The sequence below is a fragment of the Streptopelia decaocto genome (genome assembly GCF_964273445.1).
Source record: "Streptopelia decaocto genome assembly, chromosome: 6".
Lineage (NCBI taxonomy): Eukaryota > Metazoa > Chordata > Aves > Columbiformes > Columbidae > Streptopelia > Streptopelia decaocto.
The window spans coordinates 655,951-671,449 of record NC_138660.1 but is presented as its reverse complement, the minus strand read 5'-3'; the positions used below and the strand labels follow the sequence as shown (position 1 = coordinate 671,449).

General features: G+C 53.6%; 2 protein-coding genes across 2 annotated transcripts; both read left to right on the top strand.

Moving 5' to 3' along the window:
* The first annotated feature begins 3,684 nt into the window (after positions 1-3,684).
* Positions 3,685-5,650, top strand: P2RY14 (purinergic receptor P2Y14). The gene has a single exon (XM_082056417.1). It carries the CDS (start codon positions 3,766-3,768, stop codon positions 4,777-4,779), a length of 1,014 nt encoding a protein of 337 aa, XP_081912543.1. The 5' UTR covers positions 3,685-3,765; the 3' UTR covers positions 4,780-5,650.
* A 4,140-nt stretch (positions 5,651-9,790) lies between these two features.
* GPR171 (G protein-coupled receptor 171) lies at positions 9,791-13,412 on the top strand. Its single transcript, XM_082056173.1, has 2 exons — positions 9,791-10,012; positions 11,189-13,412. Exon 2 carries the CDS (start codon positions 11,233-11,235, stop codon positions 12,211-12,213), a length of 981 nt encoding a protein of 326 aa, XP_081912299.1. The 5' UTR covers positions 9,791-10,012; positions 11,189-11,232; the 3' UTR covers positions 12,214-13,412.
* Positions 13,413-15,499: the final 2,087 nt, after the last annotated feature.

Sequence of the window (15,499 nt, the reverse complement as noted above, 5' to 3'; positions counted from 1 at the left end):
ATTTGGATTAGACCAGAAACAGACCCTGCATGCAAACAGCTCAAAGCATCGCCCAGGTTTCAGTGCGAGTATCGGGGTTTGCACGGATACTTCACAAGCTCTAGTCTTTTAATTACAGTTTTAGAATCATTCACACCCTTGTCTAAAAATCAGAAATAAAAAGAGAATGAAAACTTCAACTTTCAGGAAAATGAGGCTGTTAATTTCAGCTTTCGAAAGTGCCAGGGGCTCCTGGGCAAGAAGAAGAAATGAAACAATCCCTGGTGAGTCCTGCAAGACAGAAATGAAATTCCGCCCTTGAGGTGTTCCCCCGCCGCAGCCACGGGTGCCTGCGCCGCCCTTCACAGGCCCTTGAACGGGACAAACAGCCTTATCTACAGCTGCTCCTGTCGCCTCTCCCCGCTCACCTTGTCCTTCGGAACACCGGCAGCACCGCACGCAGCGGGCAAACGCCCCGCACCAGCTGGAATATTGTGTGCAGTTGTGGCCCCTCAGTTCCAGCAGCACAGGGAGCTGCTGGAGAGAGTCCAGCGCAGCCACCAAGATGCTGGAGGGAGTGGAGCATCTCCCGTGTGAGGAAAGGCTGAGGGAGCTGGGGCTCTGGAGCTGGACAAGAGGACACTGAGGGGGGACTCATTCCTGGGGATCAATATGGAAAGGGGGAGTGTCAGGAGGATGGAGCCAGGCTCTTCTGGTGACAACCAGTGACAGGACAAGGGGCAATGGGTGCAAACTGGAACACAGGAGGTTCCACTTAAATTTGAGAAGAAACTTGTTGGGGGTGAGGGTGGCACAGCCTGGCCCAGGCTGCCCAGGGGGTTGTGGAGTCTCCTTCTCTGCAGACATTCCAACCCGCCTGGACACCTTCCTGTGTAACCTCAGCTGGGTGTTCCTGCTCCATGGGGGGATTGACCTGGATGAGCTTTCCAGGGCCCTTCAACCCCTGACATTCTGGGATTCTGGAATTCTGTGTGTGGCGCCTTCGGCAAGTGCCCTGTCACACACAGCAGCACTGCCACGGTGACAGCGGTCTGTCACACACAGCGGCACTGCCACGGTGACAGCGGTCTGTCACACACAGCGGCACTGCCACGGTGACAGGAGCCTGTCACACACAGCTGGCACTGCCACGGTGACAGGAGCCTGTCACACACAGCCGCAGTGCCATGGTGACAGCAGCAGGTGCCCCGCGCCAGCCATGCCCTGGGCTGGCAGCAGGACGAGCGAGATGCTGGACATGTGGCTGCGGGGGGGCTGGGGGTCCCACGTCCCCGCTCCCCCCACGCAGGGCTGTGCACCACGCTGCTCCATCAACCCAGGCACAAAAACACCCTTTTTCTCATCCCTGCGTTGCCTGAAAACATCGGCTTGCAATGTGTACTTTTGCTAGAGGGTGAGCAGCTGGGGAGGAGAGGAGGGAAGGGGGAGCACGCGGAGCACAGCGAGGAGCCCAGGCCCCCCGACGACGTTGCACCCCTTGTGGAGCCCGTCCCACAGCACCGCGCTCAGCACCGCGGACGATGGTATCGCAGCTCCTCGTGACTTCCTGCAACAGCAACGCGATTGTCATCACTGGCACCCTCGTGCAACTGCTCAGCACTGCACTCCACGCATCCGTGACAAACCACCACCCGACACCTCGTTTTAAAGAGCTGAAATATACGTGGTATATTTTGCATACTTTTATTCTCTGGAGTATGGAGATGCAGACATTGCCTTGTGACGGATGTTCTAATAAGAACAGGAAAATAAAGAAATTTTAGTCTCCTGGCAAACTTGCAAGAGGTCAAACCACGTGTGGCCCCACCTCCGTCCCCACGCACCGCAGCGCAGGGCACAGCCCCAGGGACAGTGACCGCTGCCAGCAGCCGACCCCGGTACTCACCAAGCAGCTGCACCGCTTCCCATAAACAGCTCAAATGCGCGCTCAGTGCTACACAACTTCATTATATTCAGCGGGAAAAAAAAGAACTTGTAAATATTATTCTTATGTTCAGCAAAGCAGCCATGAACTTTTTCTTCTGTAACTTAGCTGTCAGATTTCAAAGTGCCTTGGTGATACTAGAAGGGTTATAAATGACAGTGTTAAGAGCCTGAATACAGAAGGAACTAAGCATTTTTCATGGTTGATGAAACTTTCCTTTTGTGTTTTGCCAAGACAACGTGATTTGCAAACTAAAAAAGCTCAAAACTTTTCTATATTTTACCAAAACAATCTTGTTAATTAGTGAACCAAGTCTGCTGCTTTTGCACAACTAGTTGATATTATTTACATAGAATAAACAGACTTTATGCTGGACCAGGCATTTGAACTCAAAATGCTGCTCAAGTATGAAAGGCCATTGCCACCTACATATCACAAATCGCTGGGTGCCAACATGTACCCTCCAACACCCCAGCAAACAGCAGCGGCTACGCAGCAGCAAAATAAACAGCAGTGTTGGAAGAATTGGGTAGAAGGGGGAAAAATAATCCTTAAGTTCAGTCACCGCCTCAAGCAGCATCTGGACCCAAAGCTCCCAAAGTGACCCAGCAGTGCACACCAACGAGGAGCGGTCGCGGTGTCCAGGTGAACCTGACACGGTTACCACATTCACGTGGCAACTCTAGTGTGACACCTGCCCTCCATGCCGTCTTGCTCCTCTAAAAACCCAACCAAACGACAAGGAACGCCCAGGACTGGAGCCGACACGCCGAGACGGGAGCGCAGGTGCGACGGAGCAGCACCCGGACCCGCGGGCGCCGGGGGGCGCAGGGCAGCACCGCTCCCTGCTCCGGCCGCTCCAGAACGGCGCCGCGCCGCTCAGCCGCAGAGCACACACGGGACGACGTACCAAAGGAAGCCACTTTCACCTCTTTAAAAGCAAATTCCCATTTCTAGTTACTGAAAGGTTGCATTCAGGTTCCAATCTGCTATACGGAGGCATCAGCTACATCTCTGATTGTGGCAATAAGGGAATTCTTTATTTTCTAAAAGACAGGGTGGCTTTCCTTTCCCAGCTCCACGGCACATGTTTTCCAGTTGCCTAGGTTTTCATTTGCCAAATACAACAGCATTGTGTCTATATCTGTTCTGCCCTCCCTGCAGAGGATAATCCGCCCCCATAAACATCCTGCCAAAAGCTCACAGCAGATGTGATTTCTTCTCGGCGATCCTCTAAAATCTCGACCTGAATGACTCGAGAGGACCAGCCTGGCTTCTCCATTACGCAAACACGCAGCCACGTGCTGCTCAACGCACAGCTTCCCGCAAGCTGTGCTGGCGGCACACGCGCTGTCTTTGAAGTGAGCATTAGAGAATATCGGCAAACACGAGATATTTCCAGCCTGACTAACAGAAGAGCATTCTCTGTGCCTGGATACAAACCACAACACTTGTACAAGGAATATTCATATCCCTCGCGTGCTTCCTGGTAAACCAGGGCTAAAAATACACTCTGGTCCTCAGGGATAATGAGATGTGCTGGGGGCACATCCCTGTGCGTCGGTGCCCCCCTCGTCTGCAGCACATAGACTGATACCTGCAGAAAAGGGCAGCACAGGGCTTGAAGACAATGGATCGAAACCAAACGGAGAAGCAAACGGAGTCTCTGTCCAAAAGAGCAGTAAACCTGTGAACATCATCAAGGAGTGAGATGGCACCACTTACTATGGAAATGATAACGTGGCAATTCCTGAGGAATGTGCCAGGTTTATTGTGAAGTAAGAGCAGAACTCTTGTACTAATTAGTCTTTCTCTGCCTCCAGGAACAAGGACATGGTAGGATGCTCAACTCCAGCAGCAACTCGTCGGGCAGCGGCTGCGGCCACAGCACAGTGATAACCAGGACGGTGCTCCCCCTGCTCTACTGCCTCATCTTCCTGGCGGGGCTGGCGCTCAACGCCGTGGCCGCCTGGCTCTTCCTGCACGTGCCCAGCAAAAAGAGCTTCATTGTCTATCTCAAGAACATCGTGGTCGCCGACCTCCTCATGAGCCTGACGTTTCCTTTCAAGATCCTCGCCGACTCGGAAATCGCGCCTCCGCAGCTCAACGCGTTCGTGTGCAGATACTCCGCTGTTGTGTTTTACACGAACATGTACATCGGGATAGCGTTCTTTGGCCTCATCGGTTTTGACAGATACTACAAGATTGTAAAGCCTTTGTTCGCCTCCTTTGTTCACACTGTCAACTGCAGCAAGGCGGTCTCTGTAATTGTATGGTTATTGTTAATGGTTATATCGTTTCCAAATATGATCTTAACTACTGAAATCACTAAAGAAAATTATTCCATAAAATGTATAGGTCTTAAAAGTGAGCTGGGCAGACAGTGGCACAAGGCATCCAGTTATATTTGCACTGGAATATTCTGGGTTGTTTTTCTTCTGCTAATCATTGTTTACACTTCTATATCCAAAAAAATATACAGCTCTTACAAAAGGTTCAGAAGGAGCTCAGAAGCGACCAAGAGGAAAACCAACCGCAACATATTCAGTGTCATGTTGGTGTTTGTGGTTTGCTTCGTCCCCTACCACCTCTGCAGGATCCCGTACACGCTCAGCCAGACGAGCTCGCACTTCAGCTGCCGCGCCAGAGCCGCCCTGTTCTACGCCAAGGAGTTCACGCTGGTGCTGTCCGCGGCCAACGTCTGCCTCGACCCCATCATCTACTTCTTCCTCTGCCTTCCCTTCCGAGAAAAGCTCTATCAAAAACTGCAGCTCAAGCTGAAAACTTCAAGTGAGGCTGAAACTTCTAAATCCAAAAGATCCAATACGCTCGGGGAAAGTATAAACATAATGTAGGTTCAGGGCTGCAAAATAACGCACGTTTCGGAAAGTGACTCAAGTATTCAGGCCTCAAAGAAATGGAACAGATGAGAACAGCAGTAACAGAAAAAGCTTTCAACATAAAGATACCAAGTGGAGTTTCTCTGTATAATCACATTATTGCGTGTTGCCAATGTATTCACTACGTGCTATTGCAGCTGGTGCTGTGAGTGCATTATGGTGGGATACAACCTGTCTGGATCTCAGAACAGAGAGAGGAACAACTGGAACAAAACCCCCAGTGCCCCGGCCAGGGACCGTCTGACAGCCGTCCCCAAAGCCACGTGCCACGGTTCCCGGGAGCCGCGCCACACGGCGACGGCACCGGCCGGCCCAGGGACCGGGACCGCGGGCAGGGACACGGCCCAGAGCCCACGTCCCATAGCCCATGGACAGGACCGGGACCACGGGCAGGGACACGGCCCAGAGCCCACGTCCCATAGCCCATGGACAGGACCAGAACCACGGGCAGGGACACGGCCCAGAGCCCACGTCCCATAGCCCATGGACAGGACCAGAACCACGGGCAGGGACACGGCCCAGAGCCCACGTCCCATAGCCCATGGACAGGACCAGGACCGCGGGCAGGGACACGGCCCAGAGCACACGTCCCACAGCCCATGGACAGGACCAGGACCACGGGCAGGGACACGGCCCAGAGCCCACGTCCCACAGCCCATGGACAGGACCAGGACCGCGGGCAGGGACACGGCCCAGAGCCCACGTCCCACAGCCCATGGACAGGACCAGAACCACGGGCAGGGACACGGCCCAGAGCCCACGTCCCATAGCCCATGGACAGGACCAGGACCGCGGGCAGGGACACGTCCCAGAGCCCACGTCCCACACTCCAGCTCCCGGAGCAACGCGCAGAGGCAGCGTGCAGCGGCGGGAAGGACTATTGCAACAGCCACGGAGAAAACCTGAACCAAAAATACAGATGAAATGCTCAAAGATCTGCACGGAGCCTCTAAATATATATATATAGGATTTCTTAGGGGAAACACACTATAAACTTAGGCATTAAGCATGATTGTCACCCTTAGGCACCAAATGTAAGAGTACTACTGTAAAACGCGATGCTCAAGACAAGCATCTAAGGAGGATCCTTCTATAAACCAACAGGGTTACGCTGCACCATACTGCTCAGGGCTCCTCTGCAGTAACACGGCGTACGCCAAAGATGTTCACTCCAAACCAAGATCTCAGTAACTCCTGTTGTTGCAGAAGACGGTAAGAACACTCAAAGACCCAAAGAGTCTAGAAACTCTGGGGTATATCTGAATCCAGCAAGAACAACGTTTTGGGTTTTCCTATGCTTTTGGGACGATGATAAACCATTTCTCTTTGTACAAAGATAGTAGCTGAAAGCCACTAACCTTCTATATATAAATACAATATCTTTTTTTAACTGTATTTTCCAGTGCAGCCTTTTTCTTTTTTCTTGATTATTTTTATCATTGCACAGGGAAAACACACTGGTGCATAAAGCGCCCACAAAGCTTTCAGGCAGTGGCTCTGGAAGCTGAATGCTTTCAGTTTACTTTGCAAAGATGATAGAGGAACAGAAATATCATGTGCTTCACCTTTCTGCCGCTGTGCTTCACCCCAGTCCTAACAGACACTGCCTCGGGGTGAGAGGTTTATAAACGCAGGGCTGCGAGCCTCCCGGGCTGTGGGAAACTGCTGGGGCAAGAGCCCCACGGACCGCCCGGGGCTCTGCCGGCGCGCACTGAACCCGAGGGACCGAGAGTCTGCACACACTGGGGTTCACCCCGTCCCGTCCTCTGCACACACTGGGGTTCACCCCGTCCCTTCCCGTCCCCTGCGCACTCTGCACACACTGGGGGTTCACCCCGTCCCGTCCTCTGCACACACTGGGGGTTCACCCCGTCCCTTCCCCTGCACACACTGGGGGTTCACCCCGTCCCGTCCCCTGCACACTCTGCACACATTGGGGGTTCACCCCATCCCTTCCCCTGCACACACTGGGGGTTCACCCCGTCCCTTCCCCTGCACACACTGGGGGTTCACCCCGTCCCGTCCCCTGCACACTCTGCACACACTGGGGGTTCACCCCATCCCTTCCCCTGCACACACTGGGGGTTCACCCCGTCCCCTGCACACTCTGCACACACTGGGGGTTCACCCCGTCCCGTCCCCTGCACACTCTGCACACACTGGGGGTTCACCCCATCCCTTCCCCTGCACACACTGGGGGTTCACCCCGTCCCCTGCACACTCTGCACACACTGGGGGTTCACCCCGTCCCCTGCACACTCTGCACACATTGGGGGTTCACCCCATCCCTTCCCCTGCACACACTGGGGGTTCACCCCGTCCCCTGCACACTCTGCACACACTGGGGGTTCACCCCGTCCCCTGCACACTCTGCACACATTGGGGGTTCACCCCATCCCTTCCCCTGCACACACTGGGGGTTCACCCCGTCCCGTCCCCTGCGGGGCCCCTGCACCCCACGCGCACCCGCAGCCCCTCCCGCAGCCTGGGGCTCCACCGGCCCAGCCAGCCGGGGCCTGCGGGAGGAAGCTGCGTTCGGTTCTGCTCTTTCAAGAGAATACACTAGAGATTATTTATCTGGCTTTTTCAGAGCTCCTGGGCTTGTCCAACTGAAACCTCGCAGGCTCTTCCCTCCCAGGAAGGGAAACTGCCTGTGGGGAAGGGAATCTGCTGCTTTGAGGGAGAGGTTTTTGTCATTTATGGCAAAAACATTTAGTTCCTTACATGGCAGGGCTTGGTATTTGCTCACGTAAATCTAAATAACTGTGTCTGTGAAAGCACAGTGGCACACAGAGATGAAAACGCTTCCACAATATATGCTTGTCTAACTTTTTAATTACTTTGCAAGCTTTGAAAAAAAGGAGGCAGACCTTTGAGCAGGGCCTGTGGAGACAGGACAAGGGTGACGGGTTAAACTAAAGGAGGGAGATTCAGGCTGGACACAAGGAAGGAATTGTTGGCCCTCAGGGTGGTGAGAGCCTGGCCCAGGTTCCCAGAGAGGTGGTGGCTGAACCATCCCTGAGACACCCCAGGGCAGGCTGGACGGGGCTCTGAGCACCCTGAGCTGGTGCAGATGTCCCTGTCATGGCAGGGGGGGCACTGGGGGGCTGGGAAGGTCCTTCAACCCAGCTGATCTGTGATTCTGTGATTCCAACTGCACACGCAAAATGTGAAGAGGTAGCAGAACTGACCCTGGGACCACCCACATCCATCTTTGGTGTGTCCAGTTCAAAACGCAACTCTCCCGATGCTCTTAGAAAGGTCACTGGATTTAGGTTTGGTTTTTTTAAGGTTCAGATGTTCTTTTCCCCAGCTTTGTTCTCAGAACGGATTTAATCGTTCTGGCTGAGCTCCCAGCACCCCCTCCCTTCTCGCACCCCCAGCCCGGGCAGCCGCGCCATGGAAAACCTCTAACGTCAAAAATTCAGCAAAGTTTAAACACCAAAAATAGGGCTTTATGATGAGAAGCAACTTTAACTACAGCAAAACCTACCATCTGCATCTGTGATTTACAAACGAAAAGGGCCTTTTAAGTGAGGCATATAGACAGGGGAGGAGGATGACGCTGACCCACAGTCAAAACTGAATCACAACTCAGAGCACTCACGTTCTCACGTTTCTTCTCCCAAAACGCCTCTGTATGAAGTGTAAATCACCTTTCCGTAAAGGTTACCCAGCCATCACATTGGGGTTTAGCCCTGGAAGAGTTGTCCAAGCTGTAAACTGACCCTACAGGAAAGGGGAGACACAAACACACACAAAACTGACTGAATGCTGCATTTCGAGTTTAACAGAGAAAAATACAAGCACGCAAAGCCCGGGTTTGCATCACGAGCGTAACACCACAAACCCAGCCCGTGTTTGCTCAAAACCAAACATGGGATCTTTGCGGATAATGAAGCTTTGCAAACATTTTGACAAATATGGTCTGAACTTTAAGCATATGACTAAACTTCAAACCAGACATTCTTCACTTGTTTCCTCACAAAGCTCTGGTGCGTGATTTGTAAATTCCTGTGGATTTTCAGCTGTGACAAAGCGCTAACATGGGGGTTTTGGTAGCGCTGTCAGCTCCTGGCCTCCTGTTGGACCTTTCTCCTGTTTGTTTTTTTAAAAAGCTTAATTATAAACATTTCCCTCACATCCCTGAAGTGTCATTATTATTTTTAATAGTGCTTGGCAAGTGGCCAAAGGTGTAGAGTTGTAATTGCTACTGGTAGAATCCGTGTGCCTTTAAATCTGCAAAACAGGTTACAGCTCTAGAGAAGAGATGTCATGCAGGGATATGAAAGTGAAAGAGGCCAACTGCAGACAAAACCCGGCTCCACACCGATCTTTACACCTAAGACATAAGGGGGGTGGGGGGAGTTTCAGATTTGTGAAGCCCAAAGCACAGAACCCGCGGTTGCTGCCACACGTCTCCAGCGCCAGCCAAGAACCCGGGACCCCCGAGGTTTTGGGGACCACGCACGAGTCCCCACGCGGGGCTGACTCGGTGCGCACACCCCATCACCCTTGCACACCTGGTGATCGTTTGAACTCAGCGTTCACCCTGCGGCCGGGAGGAGTGAGACCCGCGCGGCCCGGGGCCCGCTCTGCCACACCGGCACCGCGGCGCCACGGGGACAGCCGGCACGGCGCCGCGGGGACAGCCGGCACGGCGCTCCGCAAAAACGAGCTCCGAGCCGCAACGACCACTTCAGCCCGCGCTCCTGCCCACAGCACCCTGCCTAACCCGGCTCTTGCTCAGCCTTCTTCCTCCCTGCCGCTCAGCTCCATCCCGCGGAGCACCGAGTGCCGGAGGATCGGCTCACGGCCGGGCCACGCAGAGCCCTGTCTTTGGCACGTCCAGCCCTGTCCTTGGCGTGGGGGACGCCGGCCTCGGCGTGCCCGACCTGGTCCTCGGCGTGCCCCTGCCCCAGGAAGCAGGAAAAGGGTCTCTCTGGGCTCTGCCGTGAGCACTGGCATTTTCCGTCACCTCTCTTTTAGGTAACTTCCACGTGGTTCAGTTATTTGAACGCCGGTTTGAACTGCGTCAGCCGGCACAGTTAGAAACCACAGAGGCGCTCCAACAGCAGCCGTTGCGGCAGAGGAAGAGGCTGACGCGCTCCTGGGCTGCGGAGCAGCCGCCCAGCCACGCCGAACCCTTGCAGGGCGATGCTCGAGGAGCCCCGAGACGCTGAGACAGGTATGTGCTTTGGTCTTTATTCCAGCCCGTCTAGAGTACATGAAAATAGAGCTGAACGCAGGCTGTGCTGAGCACAGGGAAAGCCGGGCCCAAGTGAGCTGAGCTCTGGTCCTGGCCGGTGTCCCCCGGTGGCTCCGGTTCAGGCGTACTTTGGGTCTGGGTTTGCCGGGACTCCCACCGGCAGCTCCTCGGCCCAGCACAGACCCAGGCTTAACAACCGCCTTCCGTGTTAGAGCACCCCGAAAGCCAACCGAGAACAAACCGCTTCTCCCCTCTTTTAAATCACCAGAGGATCTGCAGTCACTTTGGTTTACAAATCACACACATCTGGATACATGTCCTACAGCAGAAAATAGGTGTGTGAATGCAGTTCTCTCATATTATGTATTAAAATTAGGAACAATAGGATAAAATAAGAACCTGTTGCAGCCTGATGCTATTCCAGACATAGATGTATTGGTTTGAGTCCCCCTTTCCCGCAGCGTTCTGTGCGGCAGCCTGACGGCACAGCGAGCAGCACGTTTAATTCAAATAAGATCAACACTCTCCTTTTTTCTACCCTGTGATTTCTTAGTGAAGTGTAAAAGGGGAGTGAGCAAAAATATTTAACAGTGGCTTCTTTCAGAACTTGCTTTTTTCTAAAGGCTTCAGAAAAACATGAGGTTAATTTCTCCTCTGTTCAAGTAGGAACAGAGAGCAGTTTGTGAAACTGACTACAGCTGTTTGCTCACCCGATATATCTGCTCTGACATGTTTTTATACAACAAGACGCTACAAATATTATGCTTCTTTACGGAATAGCTTCAATTGTTCAAAAGTTATGAAGCCCATTATTAACCAGATGCTTAATCTTGAAGAAATTCAACCCTTTTTCTTCGGTGTTTGGTTGGTTGGCGGGGGTTTTGAACCAAACACACACCCAGAAGGACTGTGCTCATGGAAAAGCTGCTCTGAAGTCTACATGCTTTCTAGAACCAGTTCTAATACATCTCCAAACGTTCCTGACACAAGAACAAAGCCCTCTAGGATGCCTGTGAAGCAGCACGGGGAGAGAGACAGACACTTCTTCCCAATTGTTTTTTTTCCCCCGAAACTAACCCAACACAACTCTGGGAGCGCACCTGCTGTGCTCGGCCAGCGCTGCTGTCCCTGATGTCCCCTTGGCTCTTTCTGCAGGTTCCTGATCTGCCACGGCAAACCGCCTGCACGAGCAGCTCGCCATGGCCAGCAACGCCTCGCAGTGCCTCGTCTGGGGGGAGATGGAACCTTTCACCTACTTTTACTACTTGATTTTCCTAATGGGATTTATTGGAAGTTGTTTCGCACTGTGGGCATTCACACAAAAAGATCAGAAGCAGAAGCCTATAAGCATCTACTTAATTAACCTCCTAACAGCGGACTTTTTGTTGACTTTGGCGTTGCCAGTGAAGATCGTTGTCGACCTAGGAGTCGCATCCTGGAAACTGAGGATATTCCACTGTCAGGTCACAGCCTGTTTCATCTACCTGAACATGTACTTATCAATTATATTTTTGGGGTTTGTGAGCATGGATCGTTGCCTTCAGCTAATGCACAGCTGTAAGATCTACCGCATCCAGGAGCCCGGCTTCGCCAAGATGTTGTCTGCAGTCGTGTGGGCGATGGTTCTCCTCATCACGGTGCCCAACATGGCGATCCCGATAAAAACCATTGAAGAGAGACCCGGGGCAGGATGCATCGATTTCAAATCGAAATTCGGAAGGGACTGGCACGTGTTAACTAATTTCATATGCACAGCGATATTCCTGAACTTTTCAGCCGTGATACTGATCTCCAATTTCCTCGTCGTCCGACAGCTCTACCGCAACAAAGACAGCGAGAGCTACGGCAGCGCGAGGAAAGCCCTGCTCAGCATCCTGCTGGTGAGCGCGGGGTACGTGCTGTGCTTCGTGCCCTACCACGCGGTGCGCATCCCCTACACGCTCAGCCAGAGCGACGCCATCGCCAGCTGCCCGCTGAAGCGCGCCCTCTTCATCGCCAAAGAGGCCACGCTGCTGTTCGCCGTGTCCAGCCTCTGCTTCGACCCCATCCTCTACTACCACCTCTCCAAGTCCTTCCGGCTGAAGTTCAGCGAGGCGTTCGCGGCCCCCCCGCAGGAGAAGGCTTTCGGGGCCGCGGGGGCGCGGCAGAGCGGGGAGCAGAACCCCCCGTGCCGACTCTAAAGCCTGTTGGAAGGGTGTGCGCGCCCATGGCTCCCCGGCCAACGGCGCCGCCGCTGAGCCTGCCCACGCACGACAAACCCCAGCGAGCCCACGGCCTGCGGCACGCGCACAGCGCTGGCCGGGACCCGCGGAACGTGCCGTGACGCCTCCAGGCCCGGCTCGCGCCGCGGTGACCCGCGCGGAGCAGCGGCGCTGCAGCACACAGCGCGGTCACGCAGCCTGCGCCCGCAAAACCGCCTCGGCCGTGTTTATGGCAACCACCGGAACTCACCTTCCTAAGTCAAATATTGTGTACTTACTATATTAAATGACTTGGTGCAATGAGGTGAGGAGATTATTTAATAGCGGTTCATAAGCTGCGAAGTTTTGACAGATACCATTAACGCAAAAGCATTTTAGAGGGCATTAATTACCCCAGAACGTCATTAAGCTGCACTGACTATTGTATCTGCTTACATCGCACTTGCAGTCTTTACAAATAAATTCTTGTCCGTGCCAAGTTCCATTGCCTTGCCCTGCGCTGCCTCAGCGAACACGACAAACGCTGACGTTACTACAGACAATTCCAGGAAAACTTAAAATTAAGATAAAGAATAAGTACAAATATCCAGTGTGTTCTCTTTGCTGGTTTTATCTACAAGAATTTATAAAACAGCAATCAATGTTATTATCATTTACAATTACTTAAAAAAATAATGAATATGTAGAATAATCAATAATCAAAATTTTAAAAGTCTGTTCGCATGGGCAAAATGCAGCTACCTCGGCTGGCTCCAGCTGTGACTCAAACACTTCAGGAACTAAACCAAATCACGTTGGCCTTTTTCTAGTCCTTCGAACGGACAAAATACCAATGGAGCTTTAAGCAACACTCAAAACTGTCCTGAGCAGAAACAGCCCACTCGGTGTTCTCGTAACAATGCGCCTGCAATGAATCAGAACCCAAAACGGAGGAGTAAAAAACGTAACCAAAGAAAATTGTGGTTATCACATCATACTCTCACATGACACTCCCTGTGTTGATAAGACTGTTTGAAAGTTATCATTCTTTAAAAGAACAGAAACAAGTTACTGAGCAGACATGTTCTCATCCAAGACTTGCTCAGTATTCGGGCCCTTTTTCCAGCCCAGCAGAACACAAAAAGCCACCTGAACAAGTGCCCAGGGCCTGGGACGTTACTCACGGGCTCTCTGGAGCACATGAGGCTCCAGACAAGCACAGCAGCGCCCTGAGAGCACAGGGCACGGGAGGGACGGGGGGGCCGGGAGCGGGCGAGGACAGCGCGGGCACGGGAGGCACGGAGGGGCCGGGACACGGGCTGCGCAGGGCACGGGAGGCACGGAGGGGCCGGGACACGGGCTGCGCGGGGCACGGGAGGCACGGAGGGGCCGGGACACGGGCTGCCGGGGCACGGGAGGCACGGAGGGGCCGGGACACGGGCTGCGCGGGGCACGGGAGGCACGGAGGGGCCGGGACACGGGCTGCGCGGGGCACGGGAGGCACGGAGGGGCCGGGACACGGGCTGCGCGGGGCAGCGGCGAGGAGCTGCCGCCCACGGGGGGGACGCGCGGGGCAGCGGCGAGGAGCTGCCGCCCACGGGGGGGGACGCGCGGGGCAGTGGCGAGGAGCTGCCGCCCACGGGGGGGGGGGACGCGCGGGGCAGCGGCGAGGAGCTGCCGCCCACGGGGGGGGACGCGCGGGGCAGCGGCGAGCAGCAGAGGCGGCAGAGGCACGCAGAAAATCTAAAGTTAGACCTACTGGAAATTGAACTAAAATCTGCCTTCAAGTCACTCTTGTCTACATCATCAAAAATACCAGTGGTTCCTGACTCCGTGCCCATATGTTCCGTAACGCTACGATCCTAACAACTGCCAGAGAGAAAAAACAAACAGTCGTGTTTTACTGAAAACCCGTTTCACTGAGCACAGTAAACCCAAGCATTCCACCTATCTAAACATTAACAAAAAGTATTGATGGAAAGGGGTTTTCAGATACTGACTTTTAAGTCTTGATGGTAAGCCTTGATTCACAAAAGTATTTCTCAAGCCTAAATCTACACAAACACGGAAAAGGGCAGTAGGCAAGGGGGGAAACAGAACTTCACGGTATATCCTTTGTCAGCAGCTCTGCTCCAGAGACACCTCCAGAAGAGGAAGCGACTCTCCCACCTTCACAGGTTTTATTTCCTACTTTACTGTACCATGAAAGGCAACTTGCAGAAACTCTCTATATTCCAGGGCAAATCTGGCCATGAGACTGACATGAGAGATATACAAATAATTGAAAAAGAAACACAAGAGGATGCTCTGGCTGCCCACAGGCTCCCATGGACCGTGCAGCAGAACAGGCTGCAGCGCATCACATTGGCGCAGGCGCAGCCCACAGTGTGGAATTAAACCTGCACTGGGTTCAGAACACGCCACGGGCTGCTGCTCTGCCAGAGGAGCCGGGCTCCCCCGGAGCCACCGGGCTTGGCCGTGCCGACCGGGGGACCCCCCGGCCCCACCAGGGGACAAAGACCTTCCCTGTGCAAAGAAAATGGACCAACAGCTGTCCTTTCCTCCCAAATTATATTACTATAGTAAATGCTACTGTCTTATCTACAGGACTTTTGTATTCATAACAGAAAACCTTTTAAAACATTTTCAAACGACTCCAGATGTCCACAGGCCAGGCCTCCAAGATGGAACAGCAATATTTTATGAAAGCTTGACAGTGTAGTGCGCTGTATCTAATAAACATGCTCATGCACATCAGGAAAAGTTTATTAAAATAAATGTGTGTTATTTGGCAGTGCCAAAGCAAAGCCTGAGAAACACGTCCCGTCCCGCGCTGTTGCCCGTGTTTCCACGCCGGGCGCGGGGGCAGCGCCGCAGAGCAGCCGAGCAGGGACCTGCCCCCCCGGACACGCGGCCGCGGACAGACCCAGGCACCGCAGAACAACACAGCGCCGCAAAACGGGCCCAGCGCGCCCAAACCCCACAGAACATCGCGAGCCAGGCAACGGCAGCCGCTCCCCCCGCCCCTCGCACGGCGACCCAGCGGGGACGGCACCGCACCCGGCACCACGACCCTAAATAACACACATAGCTGGCATGGTTTGTTAAAACCACCGCCACCGCTGGCATGAAAATGAAGTGCTGCCCATAGCTCAGAGTCCGTAACAAATTTTTAAGAAGTTTCTCCTTTTTCGGGTGCTGAGAGTTTTTAGTACTGTGTCTCAAACCACTCAAAATCCCCTTTAAAGGCACCAGGAAAAAAAATGCCCTAACTAGAAGTGCTTAA

Coding starts and splice junctions, on each gene's coding strand:
- P2RY14 (XM_082056417.1), top strand. CDS start 3,766: ATGCTCAACTCCAGCAGCAACTCGTCGGGCAGCGGCTGCGGCCACAGC.
- GPR171 (XM_082056173.1), top strand. CDS start 11,233: ATGGCCAGCAACGCCTCGCAGTGCCTCGTCTGGGGGGAGATGGAACCT.